Source organism: Bombus affinis, chromosome 17 (genome assembly GCF_024516045.1).
Source record: "Bombus affinis isolate iyBomAffi1 chromosome 17, iyBomAffi1.2, whole genome shotgun sequence".
Taxonomy (NCBI): Eukaryota; Metazoa; Arthropoda; class Insecta; order Hymenoptera; family Apidae; genus Bombus; species Bombus affinis.
Window position 1 is genome coordinate 3,571,518 of NC_066360.1, and position 22,729 is coordinate 3,594,246.

The 22,729-nt window shown below is 39.5% G+C and overlaps 1 protein-coding gene and 1 long non-coding RNA gene across 12 annotated transcripts in view; one reads left to right on the forward strand and one right to left on the reverse strand.

The window, feature by feature from the left end:
- Positions 1-22,729, reverse strand: part of LOC126926018 (neurexin-1) — a 659,019-nt gene that overhangs the window by 331,092 nt on the left and 305,198 nt on the right. For all 10 annotated transcript variants that reach the window (XM_050742092.1, XM_050742091.1, XM_050742090.1 and 7 more), the window contains one exon: positions 21,344-21,504. In XM_050742092.1, coding sequence (XP_050598049.1) covers positions 21,344-21,504 — 161 coding nt within the window. The remainder of the gene's footprint in view (positions 1-21,343; positions 21,505-22,729) is intronic.
- LOC126926062 (uncharacterized) lies at positions 16,101-19,480 on the forward strand. 2 transcript variants are annotated; one of them, XR_007714244.1, is made up of 4 exons: positions 16,101-16,734; positions 16,814-17,135; positions 17,215-17,434; positions 17,532-19,480. It is a non-coding gene; the product is annotated as an uncharacterized LOC126926062 (long non-coding RNA). The 2 variants fall into 2 exon arrangements; XR_007714243.1 differs by lacking the exon at positions 16,814-17,135.

The following is a 22,729-nucleotide window of genomic DNA, read 5'->3' on the forward strand; positions in this document are numbered from 1 at the left end:
GCGGTAGTTACGTCATAACTGGCAAATCAAGCTCCGTGAGGCGTGTGCATGTACGCGAGGGCTTGTTAAAGTTGTTGGACATTTTTCTTATTTCGAGAAACTATCGCGTTAAGGTACAGCGAGTAATCCGTTTATCGAAAGCCAGTCACGCGTATGAATATAATTGTTCGCTTGTAAGGAATTATACAGGGCGTTTAAAGGGGAAACCTAAGGCTTTAAACATCGATAATTCGATGTTCGTTCGCGCGACAAGGTTGAAGATTGCAATAGAAAGAAAGATGACAAAAGCTAAGTACAAATATGTACAGTATCGGGAAAAATTATATTGCAATAACAAACGACGAATAAAAATAAAGAATCGAATTTTTGTTCACCACCAAATATCCGAACGAGAATTCAGTTGAAGAGAAATTTAATCGCATAACTCGTTCGAATAAAGTGATACATTATGGATAAATATTTCTGTGTTACATCGTATCTGAGGTATATACTTGCAAGCTTCGTTATCCAGTTGTTGCGATATTGGCTTCTGTAATGAACTTTTTGCAAGTGTCATATTAGAAAGTTTACCGTTGCTTGGTAAATTATTCATCGGATAAATTAATGCTGGGAACTGTATCGGTATATATTTGTACAAAATTAAGTGGCAACAAACAATTACTCGTATTATTATTCCAATAATTTTGCGATCCTTGTTCGAACGAGTATAGAAAATAATTTGTTACGGATAACAGGTAATTATTTCAGGGGAAAAGTATTTCCGCTATGTCCACTGATATCAATTCATTCCGCTAATTATCTTAGGTATTTGTTCGAAATAATTTGAACAAAATGCTGTAAAGTAACTCTGGTGAAAAGTAATTTACTGCAGCTTAATATAATAATAATAATATTTAATAACGCGACTGAGAACTTGACGTTATTGTACTAACGTTACCGTACTGTATCTTATATTTTGCAACATGAAAGCTTCCTGTATCTTAAAAGTACATGGACAGCGTGAAAAAGCACTATAAAATAAGTATGATAAAAGCGTGAAAAATATTCCACATCGTAACACAGCTAAACTATATACGTTAGCACGCGACAGTTAAAAAGCTGAGGATTTAATGTAATAAAAGTTGAGCAATTTTCAAGTCATCGATGTTACAGCTGTCTTTTATAGTCGTTTATTTAATTACAATTATTTAATTACGATTTATCTTTAATTTTCTAACGTAGCCAGATTTCCAATTCACTGTTAACATTGCTTATTTTTAATAAATTTATCGATTCCGAATATAGTGTTTAATGGTTTACGTGACGTTCGATACTGATTTATCAAATATCATTAACTGACGCGATAAGCCCCGTTGATCGTGTACTAATACCGTTAATTAATTACATTTAGAATTATTATCCTGCGGTATAATCGCACATTCATTTACGTTTTAATGTCAAATATACATAATTAATCACTAATGACAGAGACGAGAGAGATATACATATTATCTGCCGTATTATTGCTATGTAATTATAGTTCATACAGAAACTAATCTGCGCGCAGCAACGTAATCAATTTCATTATTTATAACGATATAGTTGAAAAAGACGCGTGTTAGTTCGTGAAAACGTTACACGCATACATATTTACTTCATTTCGGTTTTCATTTAACTATAATTATTCATATTCGTCGTATAGTTAACCACACGTTAACCAGTTAGCTGTTTTTGACGAGTATACTCGTCACGAAGAGAAGAGTCTATTTTGTGTTTCGACGAGCTCTGTCGGTAACAGTCGTTTCTTTGCAACTTAATTTCATATTGCAACAGCCACGCATACTCTGTGTTTGACGAGTATACTCGTCACGAAGAGGCGACACTATTTTGTGTTTCGACGAGCTCTGTCCGTAACAGTCGTTTCCTTGCAACTTAATTTCATATTGCAACAGCCACGCATACTCTGTGTTTGACGAGTACACTCGTCACAAAGAGAAGGGTCTATTTTGTGTTACGACGAGCCCCGTCGGTAATAAAATTAAAAAACGAAACAGTTTTTCCCCTACAATTTAATTTTATATTGCAATAGTCACGCATACTCTGCGTTTGACGAGTATACTCGTCATCGCTTACTTTTTGCCACGTGCTTTTCAAAGACGACGCAACAGCTAACTGCTTAATTGGTTACATACCGATTATTATCGACTAGTTAATAGCAACACGTCATACTCAGACTGCATTTCTACGAATTCAAATATTTCTGTTGAAAAATATGCGAAAATAGACCCAAAAAAGGGGATAGAAATATTCGAATAAATATTTCCCTGGTGCAAACACCGTAACAAGTATCATGTCGCAGATAATCTGTATATTTGCCACGCTATCTACATCTGGCACACATTTTCCTACTTTTTGCATGTGCCGCAAAAGCGTACGAATTCGTAGTCCGCTGGTAGGAAAAATGTGTTCTTTAGAAAGCGGCCGAAACGTCGTATGTCGTAGACCGTCGCCTCTCCACTCAATAAACCAAACTTCCTTCAAATCCGCCATCCGAAAGCTAACCTTGAGGTGGCTGAAGCGAACAGATGCTGCAGCCCGAACATCCCCTGATACCCAAGTTACAAGTTAAAGCCGCGCCTCGAAAAGACAGATTGCGCGATCTCTCGCGTGTCATTGGTCCGGCATATACATTCGCAATGTACATTCCGGCCCGAGTGGCAATCTCTGTGTGCGCGTCTCTGTCGCCCTCGAGAGCCACGGTTATCGTGGCATCTCGCTCCCCGCAGCTTCTTTATGCCCGAGGAGATGCGCGACGACCGGAAGCAACGGCTGAGAGCCGTACGCCTGGTGACACATCCATCCAGAAAGAGACCGGAAAAGGGATATTTCGGTAGCGTGTGTGGCCGTGGTGCGCGCTCGGCCAACTATAAATCAACGAGCACCAACTCGGCTTCAACTTATGCATCGATACGTATGCTTCGTCGTCGCGACGTGGCAAACTCACGGAATACCTGGCAATATCGTATCGAACTGTGCCATCTTCGGCCAGTTTTCCTCCCTCGAGGCAAAATCTATCCAACGAAGCAACGAAATAGCGACGCCTCTTACGTAACGATAGAACGAGCGGAGATTTTTCTCGTTCGGGTAATTATGTAAGAAGGTGAAAAATGGTTGACACGAGAAATACGGAGACGCGGACGAGAGGAAAGCGCGGCTTTAACGCTGCAGCAATCGTTTCACACGGAAAAACACTGATATACGTACTCTTTACGGAACGGAGGTCGTAGTCGTGGTTTTTAGCTCGCGAACAGAATCCTGGCGCTGAGAGATTGTCAGATAAGAAGAGTTTTAAGAGTTGTAGAAATAACGATGGTTTAAGTATGGCGTTTGTACCAGACAAATTCAGACGAGAAGTGGGCGGTTTTTAAACGCTGACAGTTTCTACGGATCATCTTCAATTATCTCTTGAAATTAAATCTCGCGACGCGTCTGACTTGCAACAGGATGTTAATAAGTTTGACGATTGGTTTAGATGCAACTGTTTTCCTTCCATAGATGCGGAGATAAGAATAATAAGATTGATTGATAACATAAAGATAAGAAATAATAAGATTGCACCAGCACCTTTTTGGATATCTCTATAGAATAACCTAACTCATTTTGCTATGGAATAATTATTATTGCTATATATATTGATAGGTAAACATATTACAACATAATCCACCATAGAAACTTGTTGCAACCAATTCACATGTTCTGATAAGAATAATCCTATTAGGAACTCGTTAAAGGAATGAATTTTTCTAACAATTAACTACAATGTACACATCTTACTTAGTGTATCTTGGTCCTTCTAATTTCTTTCAACCCAATTACAATTTCAACCTTCCACAAGCCAAACTCCCATCAAACACGTGCAAACATCTGACACACACGCCATTCCTGTTTCACTGCTCAATCAATCACTCAATAATCTCACAAATATTGCTCTATAGAATAACCTAACACATTTTGCTATGGAATAATTATTGCTATATATATTGATAGGTAAACATATTACAACATAATCCACCATAGAAACTTGTTGCAACCAATTCACATGTTCTGATAAGAATAATCCTATTAGGAACTCGTTAAAGGAATTAATTTTTCTAACAATTAACTACAATGTACACATCTTACTTAGTGTATCTTGGTCCTTCTAATTTCTTTCAACCCAATTACAATTTCAACCTTCCACAAGCCAAACTCCCATCAAACACGTGCAAACATCTGACACACACGCCATTCCTGTTTCATTACTCAACCAATCGCTCAATAATCTCACAGATATTACACGCACAATGCCAATTACATATTTAATAACCATATATATCACACACACATACGTAAGCGTATAACCAGAGCAAGCAACAACCCTACTCATCCACATTCAATGCCAACTCTTCAAACCTCTGCAAACGAGACGTAGTTTTCGCTTGGCCTGCGAGTGACACGCGTGCACCTACTCCACCCTGCGCACACCCTCCGAGTACTGTTCTCACCTTTAACGAGTACAGTTTGTCTAGAATTCACCTGCGCGATGGTGGGGGTGTCTAGACATCCAATCTCTTTGCCCTCTTCGTCGCACGCGCTGCGACTTGCATTAGCGTTCACGCCGGAAGCTGCAGCCACCTGGGGCGTACACACGCGATCGACGGCTAAGATTCCAGAAATTTTTCCTCACGAGACCGCCTGCACGTCGCGCCAAGTGCCAAAGCCATATGCATATAGGGTGGTCGAATTATCCGAATTACAGTCAGATAGCGTTAATCGTGACGAAACTATCGGCGCTAAAACGTAGAAGATGGATGGTGTGTAGAGTAAATCACAGACACATTCGACGTCACGCAGGTATCCATTGTTAACCAGTTAGCTGTTCTCGACGAGTATACTCGTCGTCGTTTACTTTTCAAAAGTAAAACCTAAGCTTTTCAAAGAGCAACAGACAACTGTTAATGAATGAATTAACACTCAAATGCTGTGATAAATACAGACGTTTTACAGCCATTATGTTCCATGAAACACGTGGAAAATGTTTCCCAGTTGCCTGAGACACCCTGTGGAGTAAACTGTACAAGTTTGCTTCCCTGGCGCGGAAAAGGACCGGCTTATCGATACGTGGCGCCGGCACAAAGAAATTGCGGTGGATGTAATGCGCGTACACGCGTTCGGCAAACGAACCAGCAAGAGGATGGTGGAAACGTCTGGCGAAATTGAGCTCGTGTTTGTCTTTTGGCAAAGGTGGAAATTGGTCGACGAATTTCTCGCGCTGCAATATCGTGGCCAAGATATTCTCGAGGATTTAATGGTATTCGCGAGGGGATTAATGATGGTAGAGCCGCGGTTTTACTTTGGACTTACAGAAAGTGCTAGCGATCAAGGGATTAACAGTGCGACGAGGCTATTGGAATTGGAAGGTCGGAGAAGCGTGGAAACGGAAAAATTGATGTGACGAGCTCGCTGTAAGTGGGAAGTTGAAACATTAAAAATTAAACGACTTAGGAAGCAAACTTGAAGATTATTTTTATTATTTGTATACTCGCGTCGCTTATTGCTAGAATTCTGTGGACTTTTAACTTTAAGGACTTAGAGAAAGAACGAGGAAAGGATACGAATTTATGGAGGAAATCAAGTTTGAATAATTTAGTTTGTTAGTTAGGAAACGAAGTTGGACGAAATGAACTTTCATAATATAATGCTTGTAACTTAATTAGGCGTCAGGATCAAACTGAGTAAACTTGCATTCTTTCAATCCTTTTTCAATTTGAAAAATTGCAAAATACTGCAACGAGATACTTTATCATCAAAATAGATTCTTATCAAAAGAAGGAATATTTAATTAATTTCATTAATATTCAGCCACTTTGTTCCTCGCTAATATTTCTTCCCTGTAATTCTCTGTTATTCGACAATTTTCTTTCTAATTGCAATTATCTGCAACGATGTGCTCCACGCACTATAAAATAGTTAAAGATGAACGTTCTCTATTTTTTAAAAATTAGCTTCTACGTTGGATTTGTCAAATTTATTTAATTACACATCTATCGTGCTGTGTTCATTTTTTTTTTTAACCACAGTATGATTGTCATTTAGGATTATCACGTAGGTTTATCATACGACAGCCTCCAAAGCTAAAAAACAATCAGCTCGACGCTTCTATTTTTTTCCATACTTCGCGCGGAATTTACATTTTCTCTGCGTAAAAAATCGCTTTTTATCTTACGTCGTTTACAATTCTAATTTCTCGATTATTATGATACGGACGATGATTGCGGCGGATGTTACGCTGAAAAATAATTCTTCTGCCAATGGTAATAACATTATGAATTAAGATGAATCTCGTTAATATTCTCTTCTGTCCTTGTATTTTCTTTATTGACTTACCGATGGAATACATTTTTCTGCGATTTCCATAAAACTCTTCTTTTTCTACGTGACGTGGCGTCGTATTTGAAAGACGCGTGAACACGTAAACCCGATCGACCCAGTTTTAGAAGAATTTATAATTCAGACTGGACTATCGTAACTAATATTCTGAAAAATGAACCGAACATAGTGCGAAATAGATTCAAACAGAATTCCACGTAGATAAGCAACAATACTTGGATTTCTTCTTTCTTCGTATTTTCCATCCACTGTGTATGTAAATTATTTAATGCGACAGATGAGGAACAAATACGAATAAAACACGAAATAGCAGAATATCCGTGTTATTCCTGTAGATTTTCCAACTGTATTGCTATTATCCGATTGGAAAAGACAAGCAAAGTACAAATTTTCTTTGTATTTTATATCTCTTCGTATCTTCCTTATATTTCTAGCAAGTTTAGAGACTGCAATGATAACGAAGAAACACGTGAAGTATCTAAAACGAACGCATTTTTAATTTACCGTGTTTTACGTTTTACATGAAGACGTTCTGTACAAATTTTAGCATCGAATCAACGACGAAGAAGTTCACAGTAAAATGAAAAATACAAAGATCAAAGATAAATAACATTTTTCTAATAACGTGGCTACTGATGGGCCGATTTTTTGAAATCTTCCGAAACGTTTTGTACAAATTTTGGCATCGAATCAACGACGAAGAAGTTCACAGTAAAATGAAAAATACAAAGCTCAAAAGATAAATAACATTTTTCTAATTTCACTAATCGAACTTGGTAACTTGGCTACTGGTTGGTTACCGATTTTTGGAAATCTTCCGACACGTTTTGTACAAATTTTGGCATCGAATCAACGACGAAGAAGTTCACAGTAAAATGAAAAATACAAAGATCAAAGACAAATAACATTTTTCTAATAACGTGGCTACTGATGGGCCGATTTTTTGAAATTTTCCGACAAAGTGATAATGGAAACACTGTTCGAATATTTACGCTTTCCACGGAGCTATCGATGATTCTCGGCGTCTCTTTGAAACCGCGATCCTCCTCCGAGAATTTCAGCAACGAGATTCCTTGCAGTCGCTCGGACGAGGCTTTTACACGCCGATACAGCGTTTCGTCTTTTAATTCTTCCGTCTTCTTTAATCGTTCCGTCATTCATCGAGCTTAAAGCGGGTCTCGCGAGGTCGGAAACGACACAGCTGAAAAGCAGCCGTTCAAACGTCTACGCGGTGGCAACGATTTCTTCAAGCCATTCGACGAAGCCGAGCAACTGGCTCGGCTCTCGAAAAGCAACACGCGTCTCGCCTATCGCAATGAACTTTTCGAATTAAGCGTTCGACGATGGACAAATTTCGCGAGTATCACGTGGAGAGAGTGACGAGCGGCTCGAGTTTAGAGCAAACGACGAGTAGTCAGATTACCATCGATTTCGGCGAAGCTTTGTATAATTGTTCAACAGGCAGCGAATATTTATGCAAATTGATATTTGCATGAGCTAATTAGTTCGATTAAAATAGTAGGCCCTGGACAAAGACTCGTTTCACGTTGTACGTACTGCACTTTGGATATCTTTTTAATTTTCTCGTAATATGCAAATTCTATGCACTTTTGCGTCTTGAAGCTTCCCGCGAGTGCATAAAAATCCGCAATTTGCTCATTAGCCGATGATTATCGGACGATCGAATGTATACGAAGCGAACAAAAATTTGTTTCATCTTTTCCACTGTTTATCTCCAACGCTATCATTTACATGGCAATGAGCAATTACGTCATAACGAGGAAATTCCGTTACGTGTCCTGCTATACAACGTGACTTAGAATTTCGGACCATTTTTTTTTATACACTAAACCTCACAATATTTTTAATTATTTTCAACGTGCTGCATATTCTGAGCTCATAATTAATATTGTAGGTCACAGACGAAATGCTTTACACGCGTCATTGAGAAATTAAACAAACCTGGGCTATCTTTCTGGCCATCCTATTTAATTATTTTCAACGTGCTGCATATTCTGAGCTCATAATTAATATTGTACCTCACAGACGAAATGCTTTACACGCGTCATTGAGAATTTAAAGAAACATGGGCTATCTATTTTAATTATTTTCAACGAACCTCATATTCTGTGCTCATAATTAATATTGTACTTCACAGACGAAATGCTTTACACGCGTCATTGAGAAATTAAACAAACCTGGGCTATCTTTCTGGCCATCCTATTTAATTATTTTCAATGTGCTGCATATTCTGAGCTCATAATTAATATTGTACCTCACAGACGAAATGCTTTACACGCGTCATTGAGAATTTAAAGAAACCTGGGCTATGTATTTTAATTATTTTCAATGAACCTCATATTCTGAGCTCATAATTAATATTGTACGTCACAGACGAAAAACATTACACGCGTCATTGAGAAATTAAACAAACCTGGGCTATCTTTTTAGCCATTCTATTTAATTATTTTCAACGAATCGCATATTCTGAGCTCATAATTAATATTGTACCTCACAGACGAAATGCTTTACACGCGTCATTGAGAATTTAAAGAAACCTGGGCTATGTATTTTAATTATTTTCAATGAACCTCATATTCTGAGCTCATAATTAATATTGTACTTCACAAACGAAATGCTTTACACGCGTCACTAAGAAATTAAAGAAACCTGGGTTATCTTGTTGGCCATCCTATTTAATTATTTTCAACGAACCTCATATTCTGAGCTCATAATTAATATTGTACCTCACAGACGAAAAACATTGCACGCGTCATTGAGAAATTAAACAAACCTGGGCTATCTTTCTGGCCATCCTATTTAATTATTTTCAATGTGCTGCATATTCTGAGCTCATAATTAATATTGTACCTCACAGACGAAAAACTTTACACGCGTCATTGAGAATTTAAAGAAACATGGGCTATCTATTTTAATTATTTTCAACGAACCTCATATTCTGAGCTCATAATTAATATTGTACTTCACAAACGAAATGCTTTACACGCGTCACTAAGAAATTAAAGAAACCTGGGTTATCTTGTTGGCCATCCTATTTAATCATTTTCAACGAACCTCATATTCTGAGCTCATAATTAATATTGTACCTCACAGACGAAAAACATTACACGCGTCATTGAGAAATTAAAGAAACCCGAGCTATCTTTTTGGCGAGGAGTGTAATAACCGTGTCGCGAGATATTTGCCACGCGCCAATGAAGAAGATCGCCCTCTTTGCATACTCGTACGATATCTGCGTCTATTGTAGCACGCGGCACACGTTACTCGCGATATAATCGGTCCACGTCAGGCTGGTTGCTTCATCAATCATAAAGGAACGACTAGCGAGTAGATGATGCGAAAGACGTCGGCCCGTTATTGACATACCCGGACCAAAGGTATGCCGGTCTCTTTGATCGGAAGCTCGACTGCCAATCGACGAGAATGCCGCGTATTCCATAATTCCGTCGGGAATATTCGTAATGGGGGAAACGAGGTATTCGACGAGACAGGACTGTTCGATGATGCGGGAAAGTAGAGGAAAATGTTAACGGATGACGAGGAGTTTGCGAATTCAGACAGAACACTTTGGTTCTCACACTCTGACGATGAGATTTCGTATTGTATTTTTCTTTTCTTTTTCTTTCCTTTTTTTTTTTTTTGCAACGGGACGAAGTTTGAGTTGAGTTTGTTATTTAAGTTTGTTACGCGTGGCTTTTAATTTTAATTTTAGTTTGTTTACGCAAAATTTGTACTTTTATAGTGGACTGCGAATTTTAATTTGTTTACGCAAAATTTATGCTTTTATAGCTGATTGTGAATTTTTGTGCCTTCGTGGAAATATATTTGATAATTTATTTAATATTAGTGTCAGCAATTTTGTAACGTATTTAACAATACGTATTTAACAATATACGTAACACAGGGAAATATAAAAGATACGAAGTGAGATACTTGTTGCAATATTTGGTGGCCGAAACGAATTTCTACGTAGGTTTCGGTTGCTCAGGCATCTCGATGAAAATATAGAATTGCATTGATATTAATTAAATGAAGAACACATTGAAGTTTTAGTGCGTCGTGTCTTCTTCGCGAAACTGTTCGAAATGTACATTTCTACTACGTAATGATAATTAGTGAAAGTTTATTTCGTTTGCAAGCTGAAGAAAAGCTCGATCTTCGTAGGGTTAAAATTATGGAATCTTCTGTTACCATTACGATAGAGAAAAATTCTTCGGTTCCATTTATGACGTTTCGACTAATAAATAGAAAATGGCGTGAATGTTTAAACAAATCTTCGTAAGATTAAAATAATAGAATCTTCTGTTACCATTACGATAGAGAAAAATCCTTCGGTTCCATTTATGACGTTTCGACTAATAAATAGAAAATGGCGTGAATGTTTAAACAAATCTTAGTAAGATTAAAATTATGGAATCTTCTGTTACCATTACGATAGAGAAAAATTCTTCAATTCCATTTATGACATTTCGATTAAAAATTGGAAAATGGCGTGAACCTTCAAACAAATCTTCGTAGGGTTAAAATTATGAATTTTCTGTTACCATTACGATAGAGAAAAATTCTTTGGTTCCATTTATGACGTTTCGACTAAAAGTTGGAAAATGGCGTGAACCTTCAAACAAATTTTCGTAGGGTTAAAATTATGAATTTTCTGTTACCATTACGATAGATAAAAATTCTTTGGTTCCATTTATGACGTTTCGACTAATAAATAGAAAATGGTGTGAATGTTTAAACAAATCTTCGTAAAATTAAAATTATGGAATTTTCTGTTACCATTACGATAGAGAAAAATCCTTCGGTTCCATTTATGACGTTTCGACTAATAAATAGAAAATGGCGTGAATGTTTAAACAAATCTTCGTAAGATTAAAATAATAGAATCTTCTGTTACCATTACGATAGAGAAAAATCCTTCGGTTCCATTTATGACGTTTCGACTAATAAATAGAAAATGGCGTGAATGTTTAAACAAATCTTAGTAAGATTAAAATTATGGAATCTTCTGTTACCATTACGATAGAGAAAAATCCTTCGGTTCCATTTATGACGTTTCGACTAAAAATTGGAAAAGGCGTGAACCTTCAAACAGAAAAATATACTCGGTGGTAACTTACTCTAAACGCTTGGTTGAAATATCAAAAAGTTATGAGAAGCGCGAAATTATATCGTAAATATACAATGGTTCGGAAAAAGCAGAATATCCCATCACTTTCTTTATTCGCATTTTATGCAGAATCTGCCTTAAAGATAAAAGTCGAAGTTTCCGAAGGTTAGGGTACTTCGAAGTTTCGAATGGCCAAATGAAAAACTGGCAAAGTGGCGCGAATAATCTTTTATCCAATAAGAGCGCGCGTTTCGCCTTGTTGTTTAGTAGAAATTTATCGTATAATTACGCGTCAACTTGGTGCGGTACACCTGCGGAATTTTAACCTCGCGGTTATTTTATTATTAGGTTAATTCTACTTAACTATTTTAATAGCAGCAGATATTAATTAAGCGCATATATTATTCTCTGATATTGCTAATAAATTGAATTTCAACAAAGTAGGTGAATTATGATGCGAGATAAACTGTGAGTTACTTGCGAGTACCTTACAATGAAATTTAAAATAGAATTTATGGGAAGAAAGCAAATTGCTATTAATATCTGCTATTTTGATCGCCATAATACCCGTTTGCAATTAATATATCCAAGTTCCTACGATCATACTTGCTCCAAACTTTTCTAACATAATCACTACACTCCTTACAGCATAACGAAATTTCCAGATGGTTCGTACAAAATTTTAACAGCAGTGCAGATATTTTCGCGAGTTACTACTTGCAAAAATCATCGATAGATTTTCTTTTCCCATTCGGAAATTAGCTGCAAAAATATTTCACGATCGAGTGACCAGTGTGCAAGTAAGGATTGGCAACTAAGTGATTGCGGATTTTGTCATTAGGTGGTATTGACAAAACCCGCAATCACTTAGTTGCCAAGCCAATAGATATAACACGCACAACCTGCAAATAATTTCGTATCGTATCGTTTCGCACGTTGCGAACGTGTGACGGAAAAGCGAGACACGTGACGGAACTCGTGAGTCGCGTCTTTGGTCTTTGGTTTGTTGGGCGTTTCGCGCGTTTCCACGTCCACGAGAGCTGAGCAATAGGAATATCGCAACGATATTCGGGAGGCACGATTCTCGCCACCTCCGTAATGGAAAGGACGTCGGAGGCGGAGGACGTCGGCGAACAGGAAGCGGCGAACTAGTTATCAAGGAAGGTGAACTTGCCTGCGTATATTCACAGGCCGACTGGTTAGATTGAAACTGTCAAACTTTGCCCGTCAAGTTCCAAGTTTCTTGCCGTTGCTTCCGGCCATGTTGGTCTGCTCGACAGATAGTTTGCGGTGCCGTGGAAATTTGTTCTTTGAGCGCGTATTTGTTTTCCACGTTGTTTATATCTTTGTAGGTGTTGCAATACGCTGGTACAACGCGACGAGATGTTTAGGTAAAAATTGATTGAGAAGTGGAGCGAACGTCGAAGGAAATGCAAACCTGCAGTTTTCTAAATTTCTATTAATTGATTATTATTAAATAACTAATTTCGAAATGTATACCATAAATTAATTTCTTACTTTTCGACCATCGTTCCATGTAACATACGCAGGTTTACATTTAAATAGAAAATTTATATTTCTACGTTGTCAATTGCTTTCCATTTGCAGAATTTAATTATTAAAAATACGTACATCACGCATAGTTAAATACGGTTAGCACGAACACGATGATCGAGCGTGTACATGACGCGCGAGTACGAACAGACATCGCGAAAATAACGAAATGGCGCAAGTCGAATGTAGCGATTATTTGATCGTTTGATGGTTTTGAATAAATCGTATAGGACTGAAATGCCCGGATCGTAGGGACTTGGAAACATTTCGCACCGAACCGACATGACCGAGATATTTCTTTAACTTTTTCGTTAATTAACGTCACAAAGTAGCGGTATTTTTACATAAATCTTGCTATTTCGACTTATTGGAGTCGAAAGTAACGTTTCTTTGATCGCTGGTTGGTTTTGTGTTATTCTTATGATTAGGACCGACACGACCGCGTCGTATTGAGAAACATTTCGCACCGAACCGACATGACCGAGATATTTCTTTAACTTTCTCGTTAATTAACGTCACAAAGTAGCGGTATTTTTACATAAATCGTGCTATTTCGACTTATTACGGTCTCATGTAACATTGATTTGATCGCTGTAGGGCTTTTGTAAAAATTGCATACATCGGACTCAAATGATAGAATCGAACATCGTAACGTACAGATTTATGTTTGATAATGTAATTTCTATATGTACTTGTGGTAGATTTTCTTTCCTTTAAAGATCTTCTGACGATCCAACGACAAACACAAACACATTTCAAAAGTCTATGCACAACGAGTAGTTTACTGGAAACGGGCGCGCGATTAATATTGTTGCGCTTATCGCGCGCGATCGCACGAGAAACGAGAGTACACATTTCTCTGCGGTTATCTGTTATCTTGTATCGGCGATAGCGCGGAGAATGCGGCCGCTGTCACGATACACAATCACGATTTAAGGATTCCGGACTCGGTCGTATCTACTGTCCCATAATGCCAGCCATTTTATGGATTTCTGTCGTTCTACGATTTATTCTACGTTTATTTCCTCGCATAAACTTTTTGTTCCCTGATTTTCTGACGCATACGCCTCGTGCTGCTAACGAATGTCGCTGCACTGTACGGAAATGGCAGGTCGTTGCATATGAAGTAGACGATTTCAGCGTAAAATCGTGAAACATTTGGCAACTAAATGTCACTGTCTTATGTTGTTATATTACGTTATATTAGGTTGTCCGAAAAGTGTCTTTCCTTTACAGACACGTCTTCTACAACGATGCATCTTTATACGAATATGAAACCTAATCTGTCGAACGTTGTGATCTTTATTTTAATAGAACAAAATGGATCGTACGTAATTTGATAAAATAATATAAAATGGAAAATATTGTGCGTCTATTATTTCCTTCTAAAACGAAAGCAACTTTCCGGACGACCTAATATTATGTTACGTTATCGTGCAACAAGTTCGTGCCACTTGTTCCTCCGTTTGGTACAAGCTTTCCATTCCGCTGTGATTCCCATTCTGTTTAAATACCAAACAACAATTGTTTCATTTGGGAATATCAAGAATGCTAAACAAAATCTTGCAAATATTCAACCAACGAGCCTTATCTTTCGTCGAACGTAAAACGGGCCACGTCTCGATCTTCTCCAGCTTCGTTTGATGACCCCATTTCCAATTTCTTTCCGAACATGCCCCTATGCAGGTGGAAGAAATCAGGCGCAAAGCCATTTTTGCATATAATTGCCAAGTCGGGAAAAATAAACCACGTACTTGAGACGTGGAAATGCGGATAATATGCGAAAAAACGAATCGCCACGGGAGACTCTGGAGACGAGAAAATTCCTTCGTTCTTGCCTCCGCTTAATTAGCGGTATTTCCATGTTAAATCCTAATTTGCCGACTGCTACACTCGACGACAAACGACCCTCGTTGTCGCTTGTATTTATTTACGCACTGCATGAGACATTTCTACAAGTCTTTTATCTCCCAAAATTTCTCAGTTATCTGGACATTTGACGATCCTTATTCAACGATGATCCTGTCACTGCCAGGCGAAGGTCATCGAAAATATGAATTTGCACCAACACCGGTAGCATAATCGTTCGCCTGTAGCCGATCGAAGCTAATAACAGAGCCGATGTGCGATCGATGACGACGTTAAATCACGGCAGTGTCCCATGCGAATCGAATTCGATACGAAGCCTCGCACGGCCGTCCATCTTGGCGAAGGGAACGGGGACATAATCGCGTTTCATTTGCCGCGTGGGATCTTAGAAGAGGCACTGGGGCTATCTATTTCTGGCGGACTATCGGTTATCTTGTATCGGAGATAGCCGCGTGGGGAATGCATCGCGGCAGTGTGCACGCCAACGATTTAAGGGCTGCGGATGTGCAAGGAGCTATGAATTAGGTCGCCAAAGCCATGCGGAACCCGCGTTAATGTTCCCGGTAACGGCACTCTGGTTAATTTCCCCCAACGCTCCACGTCCTGCTCGATCGTCTGCCTATTTGTCCGTGATCGGTGCCGGCCAATGCGATGTTAATGGGATTCTTCAAGGCGACTATGAAGAGCCTGACAGCTTGGACTACAGCTCGTTGGGAACGTCTTGCGGTTTAGCTCGGGAAAATTTAGTAAAACGAAGGCGTAAAGTCTCGTTTACGTTGGCGAACGATCATGTGGGTCGTTAGGAGGAAGAAAGAAGAAGCTGGTTGATGTAAGAAACGAGCGTTAGCTGGTTGTTCGGCGAGTTGAAAAATCGCAGGTAAAAATCCACGCAAAACTTTGCACAGCCTTCGATGTAAAAACCTGGGAATTAACGAGCTGTTGGTTTAACAAATTGAAACGTTTAGTTATAGCCACGTTATGTTTCACGAGGTTCTCAAATGCAAAAAGATAGACAAATTTTGAAGCCACGCGCGTATGATAAAGACACTGAAGGGAAGAATATAATTACTATAATATAGAATATAATTAATATAATATAATAAATATGGGAAATTGGAGAAGGCTCACGTAACGGAAATTTACGACTCCCGTTGACGTGCTTGCTCGTGATCGCGTCTCTCTGCGAATGGTCGATAAAACACGGTTAACCGGTTAAAAGGAAACGAAAGTCGTTGAAAGGCGAATGACAGCGAAACGAGCATCGAAACGAATGGAAATAAAAACTAGGCCGAGTAAATGAATCCTGTCCAACTCGGCCGATGATTGTTGACGCGAATAGAATCGATTCGACGATGGCGAATACGTGGCGGTGTTAAATCGACAAACCGGTATTAGGCTCGCCTCTCCTCTACCGCCATGTTAACGCGTAAATAATTGCATTAGCGACCCTATAGCGCGTAATACGCGATGAATGTCGCTGTATACCCAGAACACACTAACGATATTGCTCTCACGTCCGTTCGTCGATGTATTTGCTTCGGGACACCGATGGTGAACAACGAAATCGACCCGAGTCCGCTGTGTTTCCGCTTTTAACGAGGTTAATACGAGGCCTCGTGCAGATCGTTTAGAGTGTCCATCATCCACACACGGGAAAAGTTGATTCTTTCACAGTCGTTGCAGGCTTGCAGACGCAGCGTGAATCTCGTGTACAGTAGTCTTGTACATTGAATCGAACGGATGTTAGATCTGAGGTGGATAGGTCATGACAGGTACAGTTGATGTACAAGATTTTTGTCTTCCTCAGGATTTTCTTTCAACCGTTTGAACCACCCCCTTCTTCTTTTCTAGGAATCGTGAAAAATAGGACTATGGGTGCTGGGATTCGAACCTGGGTCTGGAGCGTTCGTGGCCAATTACGCTAACCACGGCGCTGTCATCGCCCGGCTGAGGTGTAGCAACTCATGGAACAGAATCCGTTGGAAAGTTTGCTGTCGAGTGCCGCTACAGATCAAATGGCAAGATCGTTTAGAGTGTCCATCATCCGCACACGGGAAAAATTGATTCTTTCACAGCCGTTGCAGGCTTGCAGACGCAGCGTGAATCTCGTGTACAGTAGTCTTGTACATTGAATCGAACAGATGTTAGATCTGAGGTGGATAGGTTGTGACAGGTACAGTTGATGTACAAGATTTTTGTCTTCCTCGGGATTTTCTTTCAACCGTTTGAACCACCCCCTTCTTCTTTTCTAGGAATCGTGAAAAATAGGACTATGGGTGCTGGGATTCGAACCTGGGTCTGGAGCGTTCGTGGCCAATTACGCTAACCACGGCGCTGTCATCGTCCGGCTGAGGATAGGGTTCTTGTGTGGCAAGTCACGGAACAGGACACACACGTGGGCAATTCTAATCTTCCGATGTTTCGTATATTAGAAGCTGAGTGTAAATGAAGCTCGCAGGAAGAACGTGGCGAGTACGTCGACTGTTTTATCTTCCTGTCGATCTACGGTATATTTTTATATAAATTGTATAAATTCATAACGTATGAATTTATGGCATTGGATATGTAGCAGACATGTTTAAATCACAAATTGAGCTGCGAAGAGGAAGGTGCACAAGTACAAGGAACAAGTAGCAGTGGTCAATGTACGATCAGACGTGTGCGTGGAACGAGACTGCTGAAAATCCAAAACATTACCACGTTACTCAACATATTTGGCGAATTTGTCTTCGCAAACTATTATTAAAAACGTATCTTGTTAACAATTTGAAGACGTTTATGCAAATTCGCGTTGTTATTAACGCGACTGAGGACCCAGAACCGAGACAGACTTTGTTTCACCCTGCAAATATCTTACACTGAATATCTTCTACATTCGTGAAATTTTTCCGACACATTTACGTTTCCTACAAGTGTAATGAGATTCGATGAGAGTAACTTGATGCGAGCAAAGGGCACAAAGAACAGAATCTTCCCGCTAAAAAAAAATTTATTGCGACCAGGTGTCCTCATACGTTTGATTAAAAATAGCAATCCTCCTTTGACAGGGGACGATTGGGAAGAAATTGACACACGGTTTTAATAACAGATTCAACTCTATTCGCGTTATTTTCCTTTCATCGAGGATACATTAATATCCGATATCGAGTCCTGGCAATAGCATCGTGTTTAATATTAAAATAGACGACGGGACAAACGCGGCAGCTTCAAACAACATTATACGAGCAGAATGAATACGCGACCTTTCGTCGTGCGCTCGTTCGATAAAATGCACTGCGGTGTCGATAAAGTGGCCGCGAAATCGCGCAGCTATTTACAATAAAGTTTAATGAACCGACTCGACGACAATGACTATCGACGTGTTTTCAATTGCCAGGAGAAACGAAGCTGCACGGGCAAACGGCGTGACAGCTATTGGAAAACATTTCCAAGCTCGCGAAGAAACGCCGCGAGACTAATATCTATCGTCGCGTGGCTGCTCACATTCCTTTCCGTGTTCACGCTCCAATGAGAAAGAATTCAACGAGGTTCACGAAATTCTAGAGGCGGATCGACGATGAAAGACAAAGAGCCGGCCAACGTCGATGCCGAGCATTAATATTTCATGAAGTTTGCCCGACTCAGACTTGCAACCTCCATAAATTTGCAAATTCGAAAATAGAAAACCGTCTTTTATCTATGGCTTTGAATTCTCGAAACAGTAAATCGCAGAGAAGCGGAAGACAGATCTGGGCAGCGAGAATTTGTACGGTTGACGAACGATCGAGAATGGAGCGAGCGTTTCTGAGAGGTCTGAGAGATCTGAGACGTTGAAAAGTTACTCCGAGACTTGTCTTTAAAAGAAATTTAACCCTTTCAGCGCTGCGTTGTCCGACTGTTCACTTTTTACGAACAAGCACACCGTGAGCTATGCATTTTTTTACGAAAGACATTGTAGTCTGCTACATATTTTGGTTTTCGCTTTGGTTTGTCAGTTTGATAATTAGTTTTCTTTCGTTTCAACGAAATCATCAGAATGTGAGGTGGATAACATCCGTACGTCCTTTTTATCACGCCACTTTTAGCCTAAATTGAATTCTTCTGTGAGAATGTATAATCGCGTTCATAGCGTTCAAAGGGTTAAAGGTACAAAAATGCATACAATGCAGGTGACACGCATAATGTGTGCGAAGAATCCAAAGTAGAGTACTCGTGAGTGAAATCTCTGTTTAAGACTAGAACTACAAGCTATTTGTACAAAACCAGCGAAAATGACTGGTCTTTAAAAAATACGTAATAATAGAATATTTTTATATTTATTGATTTATTATTTTCTCACAGAAGCAATTCCATGTTATATAGTACATTTTTGCTATTATTAATCCAGCTGGGACCATGATCGACCTAAACGAGGGTTGGCACATTTATAAAATTGTAGAACAAGTCGTTTTGCCTGCTGTGGCATTTCTAGCGTCAGCATTTAGCGATTCAGCGATCGATCCGGAATTTTCCTGATAACTGATATCGTCATATCGAATGATACGTGGTAAAAATTTGAAAAACGTACGGCAAGTTGTAGAAAACGAGGAAACTCGTTAATTGGGGTTCGATGAATAAATTGCAGGACCCTTTTATCATACACTTCGACAAGTACCAGTCATTTTCACTGGTATTGGTATAAGTAGCCTCGATACAAAATTATTTTCAGTTTGAATGCGTAAAAAACAAAATAAAATTCGTTATATTATTCTTTTAGTTATCGTTGCGAAAGTCATTACGTCATTGCGGAAAGAAATATAACACGAAGTAGGAATTTGGAAATAAAATTGTAAAACCAGTCGATTTGACTGGTGTGGTATAGTTGAGCGCATACTAAAAACACGTGAATTCGCATAAATATCCCATAAGAGGCCTATGTAATTATTATCATTGATAATCTTCTGATTAAATGCGCGATGAAAGATAAAGAATTTCGTAGGAATTCGAAAACTATTCTTTCTTTATCTCCACGAATCTCTGCGTTTCTGGCGTCGGCTACAAAATACATGTACTTGATGAACGATTGCTAAGGAACAAATATCAATAATTACGTTACGTGTGATCAGAAACTCTCTAAGCACTCGCAGTTTAATTATAAATACTCGAGGAAAGTGTTTTTCGAAAATAACGTTATCCGTTCGCTGGCTTCGTAACACCAAACTGCAATATCAATTTCAATTTAAAGAGGACTGTGGTCGTGTTTCTGAGCGATTTTTACAACGACGAACGAAAATCCATAAACTGGCGCGAAAAAAGGTAGAAGACACGCAGCAAATACGGAGAGAGCAGGCGGTTTGTTTGCGAATGCAGAAGTACGCCAGCGTGCAAGTATATTTCCAAAACTTGTTAAGCTCTCTGCCTTCCTGGAGAATCATTATTAAAAGGGCTGGATGCGCGCAAGCAGAAGCTTATTATTCGCTTCGGCGTTGAATAAAACATGGAGGAAACGGGAGCGCGTGTGACGAGCGATTTAAAATATTCAATTGAATGCACGCTAGAAGCGGCAGGCTCTTTCCCTGTGGAAGCTTCGTCGATTTTGATCCACGGCAAAGTAGTAAATTACACGTGCGACACGAAATTACCGGAAAAGGTAAGTGGCTTACGGGTATACTTTAGTCAATTTACAGTAACAGCACACGAATGTTAGCAAACTGTATAAATTAATGAGTGAACTAATGACCAGAAGCGATACGTATCGTCTGCTTATAGAAACAACACGTAATAGAATTTTATTGTTGCAATAGGCAGCATCGCGACGATGCCCAAGACGCAAGGGGCGTTCACAATAGCGACGCGCTACGGATACCGAAATTTCGCCGAGATCATCGTACAAAATTAAATCAAAAGAGAGTCACTTTCTCGTTTAAGGCTGAGCCTTTCGTCCAAGTTTCTACTAATATCAAGTAATTATTTCTTAAACTAGTGGCGGCGTAAATTTCGAAGAAGCTTTCTTGTTTGATGTGTATTTTAAAGTCCGAGGACGAATAACTTTTGCGCGAACGTTTCGTTGAAAAATTTTGTCGAATTATTATGCTACAATCAGTCTCGTTGTAAAAGATGAAATTATTGTATTTTATACTCGTCAATATTTGTTAATCTGAATGAGATTATTTTATTTCGTATCCATTAATTATTTGAAACCAATTTTACCACGTGATAGTTATAAGTTAATAATAGAAAATGCACAGGTTTTATTCGTCGGTACGACACTGTACATTCAACTGGAAAATGTGTGTGAAAAGTAAACAAGTGTCGGAGTACTCACGACTACTCGTCGTATCATTGGTCGCTTGTAATTTTCATAAAATTCAATGCATTTCACGAGCCTGTGGAAACCAGATGAAACGAATGAATCTCATTTACCTCTTGAACCTTCCTCAGGACGATGATCTTGTGCCACTGATTATCGTCGAACCGGATTCGGACTGGCTTTATGTGCAGATCTAATCTTCCTTTAGCCAACGTCATGCCCACGGCTGCCCCTCCGTCTCTCAGAGATACGGTCAGATAATCATCTCCCTGTCCTGCAATGACACAAAGAAAGAAAAAAAAGGTAGGTTACTTTGATGTGAATGAAACAGCAGGCTTGTGGTTACAGTCCCGTGGTTTCGTCAGCAGCCAGTGGAAACCGAAACGCGATTCAAATTGATCTTCTTTGAAACGAAAGTTGACCCGAGTGAACGTAGGATAACACGCAGACCCAACCAACACAAAGCTCGCGTGGCAAGGATTTGGGAATTCTTAGCGCGTTGCTCGGCAAACGAATAAAACCTATTTGATACGAGGGAAATTCGCGTCTGGGGGTGCACTTTCAAAAAAAAACTAATCCCAGTGAACTGGCTGTTTCCCTCTGAGGGCTGCAGGTCGCGCAATGTCGAAAGATCGGTTCATCATTCGCTGAAAAATTCTCTCGTCCGCGAGAGCATTCCAAAGGAGAATTTTCCAAACTGTTAATTCTACGTTTGTAAAATGGACTGTACGACGGAACGCCTGGTTCGACGCAACGTTACTCGCGTTGTTCACGGTGTACTACGTTTTGTGTGTGCGATGGCTGTGCCATAGGCGAACTTGGATAAACCGCATGGCCAACAAACGATAATCGCGCAAACAGCAACATATTCCTATCTCTGATTTCTCGTTAATACGTAACTTCGTTAACCCTTGCGCGCGTAAAGAGCGAAGGTGTGCAATGAGATTATAATTGGCGTTAATCCGGCGTAAATGTAAGATACACAGGGCCGGACGTGTATTTAATCCGGCGTGTAACCCGGGCATAATTATACGATGCCGCAGACTCGCCTGCGCCCTTTACCCGCAAACAATAAAAATAAAGTGTCGTTTGCCGCGTCTTAATCCCCGGTGCGCGTAACGAGCTCGCCGATATACCGAGCATAATCCGCGGGCTTTTCAGTTCGTTCGCCATGATAATTATTAACGACGAACTGTCTCTTTTCCTCCTGTTTCTGGCCGAGTCGAACCGGAAACGAAAACCGGGCAAACTAATGGTAAGCGGATACAGGCGATTTATACACGTCGTTTCAAGTTCTAATCCAATACGAGCTCGATTACCGAGAGAAATTGTCGAGAGTTTGACGAGACTATATTTGCTCTTTTTGTTCCCCTTGTGTGTTTTCTTTTTTCTTTTCCTCGTATTTTTATTTCGTCCGTTTTTTAGTCTATTGTTTGAAGCGCGGCTGGTGAAAACGGAACGCTGCAAATGACATTATTTCTGCTTGTTTTCCCGCGGTT